At 40.5% G+C, this 2500-nt stretch overlaps 1 protein-coding gene across 1 annotated transcript in view; it reads left to right on the forward strand.

Moving 5' to 3' along the window:
• The window catches only part of LOC307251970 (isocitrate dehydrogenase [NAD] subunit alpha, mitochondrial-like), a gene marked incomplete at its 3' end in the record, with an annotated part of 8671 nt that extends 6948 nt beyond the window's left edge, over positions 1-1723 (forward strand). Inside the window, exon 5 of the mRNA XM_080029456.1 lies at positions 1647-1723. Coding sequence (XP_079885582.1) covers positions 1647-1723 — 77 coding nt within the window. The remainder of the gene's footprint in view (positions 1-1646) is intronic.
• Positions 1724-2500: the final 777 nt, after the last annotated feature.

Raw genomic sequence — 2500 nt, forward strand, 5'->3', positions numbered from 1 at the left:
AATGGAGCGGACACGGAGGCTAAACATATAGCCGTTCTGCCAGCTACGCTCTCTATATCTTATAGGCTATTCATGCATTAGGCCTGTGTTGGACCACTACTCGCGAGTGGCTGTGTGAGGCAGCGCAATTATGGGAAATATAGGACCGGCAAAAGCGGATGCGCGCGCAGTACAACTTAGAGTATACCCACTTCTCCAGGCACCACTACACCACTGATAGAGAGGGATGGATAGATAGATAGATAGATAGATAGATAGATAGATAGATAGATGGAGAGGGATGGATAAATAGATAGATAGATAGATAGAGAGGGATGGATAGATAGAGTCAATCCAGGCATGACATCACCATGGTGAGTACAGCTGTAATGAGATATGGAACAAATAAACAAATGCTTTAGAATCCTAAAAAAGTTCTAGAATCCAACCGGGCATTCTGAGAGATACACATAGAACCCAGTGACATCACACACTCACACACACACACATACACACACACACATATGAGCGCAAGCAGGGGCGCAACTACCCACTTCCTGGGGGGTATGCAGACACTTAGCAGACGCCAAGAATTTTTTTTACACTCCACATAGATAAATATCAAATTATGATTTTTTTTTTTAATTGTGCAAATATTTTCACTTTGAAACGGTCAAACATGGGGGGCGCCTTTAGCTCAGTCGGTAAGGCGTCCCTCTCCCGGGCCGGGCCCAGCAGCAGACCCGTGTTCGATTCCCGCCCGCGGTCGTTCTCTGCATGTCACTCCCCTCTCTGCCCCATTTCAACTCTGTCTCTCTGCACTATCAATAAAGCATAAAGATGCCGAAAAAATATCTTTAAATAAATAGGCCTACATTTATTTCATAACCCAAAACACGAGTTCTTAGCCAGTTCTGGTGGTTTGAAATAAGGTGATCTTTCATGAATTACATTTTAAAGATCTATAAAATGGGCCTATAGTAGAAAGTACGGCAGAGGATTAGGGCCACACATGAAAAAAAAAAAAGTTCTGACTTTATTCTCAGAATTCTGACTTTTTTTTTTTTACTTTTTTTATATACATAAAAAAAAAGTCAGAATTCTGAGAATAAAGTCAGAACTTTTTTTTTTTTTTCATGTGTGGCCCTAATCCTCTTCCGTAAGAAAGCCTATTTATATATATAGAAAATTAAAATTAAGGCTATACACTTTTATTTTGAATTTTTTTCACTGAAGTTAACCCACTATGAGACATTTAGGGTTTGACAAAAAATGCAATTCTAATACCAGGGGTTTAAAAATACATTAGAAGATCAGAATAATGCATTCAAGATGTCTAAAACGGGCAGAAAAATGGTTAAAAATTAGAGGAAATTGCATCTATAAGGCAGTGAAACCAGGCATATAAAGGTTAGGCTACAGGTTATAAGAAAAACAGAAAATAATGCTAATATGCTTAAGATGAACATTGTTACAAATGAAAATAAATTACTTATATAAGGCAGTAAAAGCCAGCTAAATAAAAAGTTTCAAGTTAGTGGCAAACTTTGATTTAAAAGTAGGTTAATACACAAGCTACTACACATTGGCTAAAATAAAATACAGGCTAAGAGACAATATAACTATAAGGGCTGTGCCACACACTTTTCTTACCTGTATTTTCACAGATTCAAGTTGTTTTTCTGCTCAAAATCTGGTCCAACGTCCTGCTCGATGCTGCGGTCAGTTCCCGGTGAAGGAGTGAAGACAGGTGAGATGTGTGTCGGACTCTCATCCACTTTATAGTGAAGCGATCCCGACACGCCCACCATGGACCTGCTACTCGTGTCTGGGTGTGGTTGTGAAAAGTATTTGGACCCCGTGAAAAAACAGGTTGGGTACCTTTTGTAGTTCTTTTACATTCTTATAAACAGGACAGGCTAGTTACTCTGTCATTGTCCTGAGTCAACAAGCAGATTTAAATTATCTCTCCCCATAAAGTACATTTTTGTGATAAAGAATTTCCCTTTGGGGACTATAACTTCTAAAGGCGTTGACATAAGTCTTCAGGTTGACACGGCCAGCCAGGTCTGACCAGTTTTTCAGAAACCTGGCCAATCGACCAACCAGCCGGGACGGGTCATACCACAATGACCCGGCGTGTGTGTGTGTGTGTGTGTGTGTGTGTGTGTGTGTGTGTGTGTGTGTGTGTGTGTGTGTGTGTGTGTGTGTGTGTGTGTGTGTGTGTGCAGGCCTGCCCACACAAATGGCTGGGCCCCTGAAAACCTCCAGTCAATGATAGTAGGAAATTGTTAGTTAAGATAGATAGAGGGACAGAGAGACAGAATGACCCAATGTCATGATGAAGCAATGTGTGGGTGGAGTAACAGAAACATGAATAATAATAATAATCTTGATTTGTAGATGGATTGTTTTCAGCACACACACAGTACAGACAGGTAGTGGATCATGAGGAGATATTCACACAGTACAGACAGGTAGTGGATCATGAGGGGATATTCACACAGTACAGACAGGTAGT

This window comes from Ammodytes marinus (genome assembly GCF_949987685.1).
Source record: "Ammodytes marinus genome assembly, chromosome: 1".
Classification (NCBI taxonomy): domain Eukaryota; kingdom Metazoa; phylum Chordata; class Actinopteri; order Uranoscopiformes; family Ammodytidae; genus Ammodytes; species Ammodytes marinus.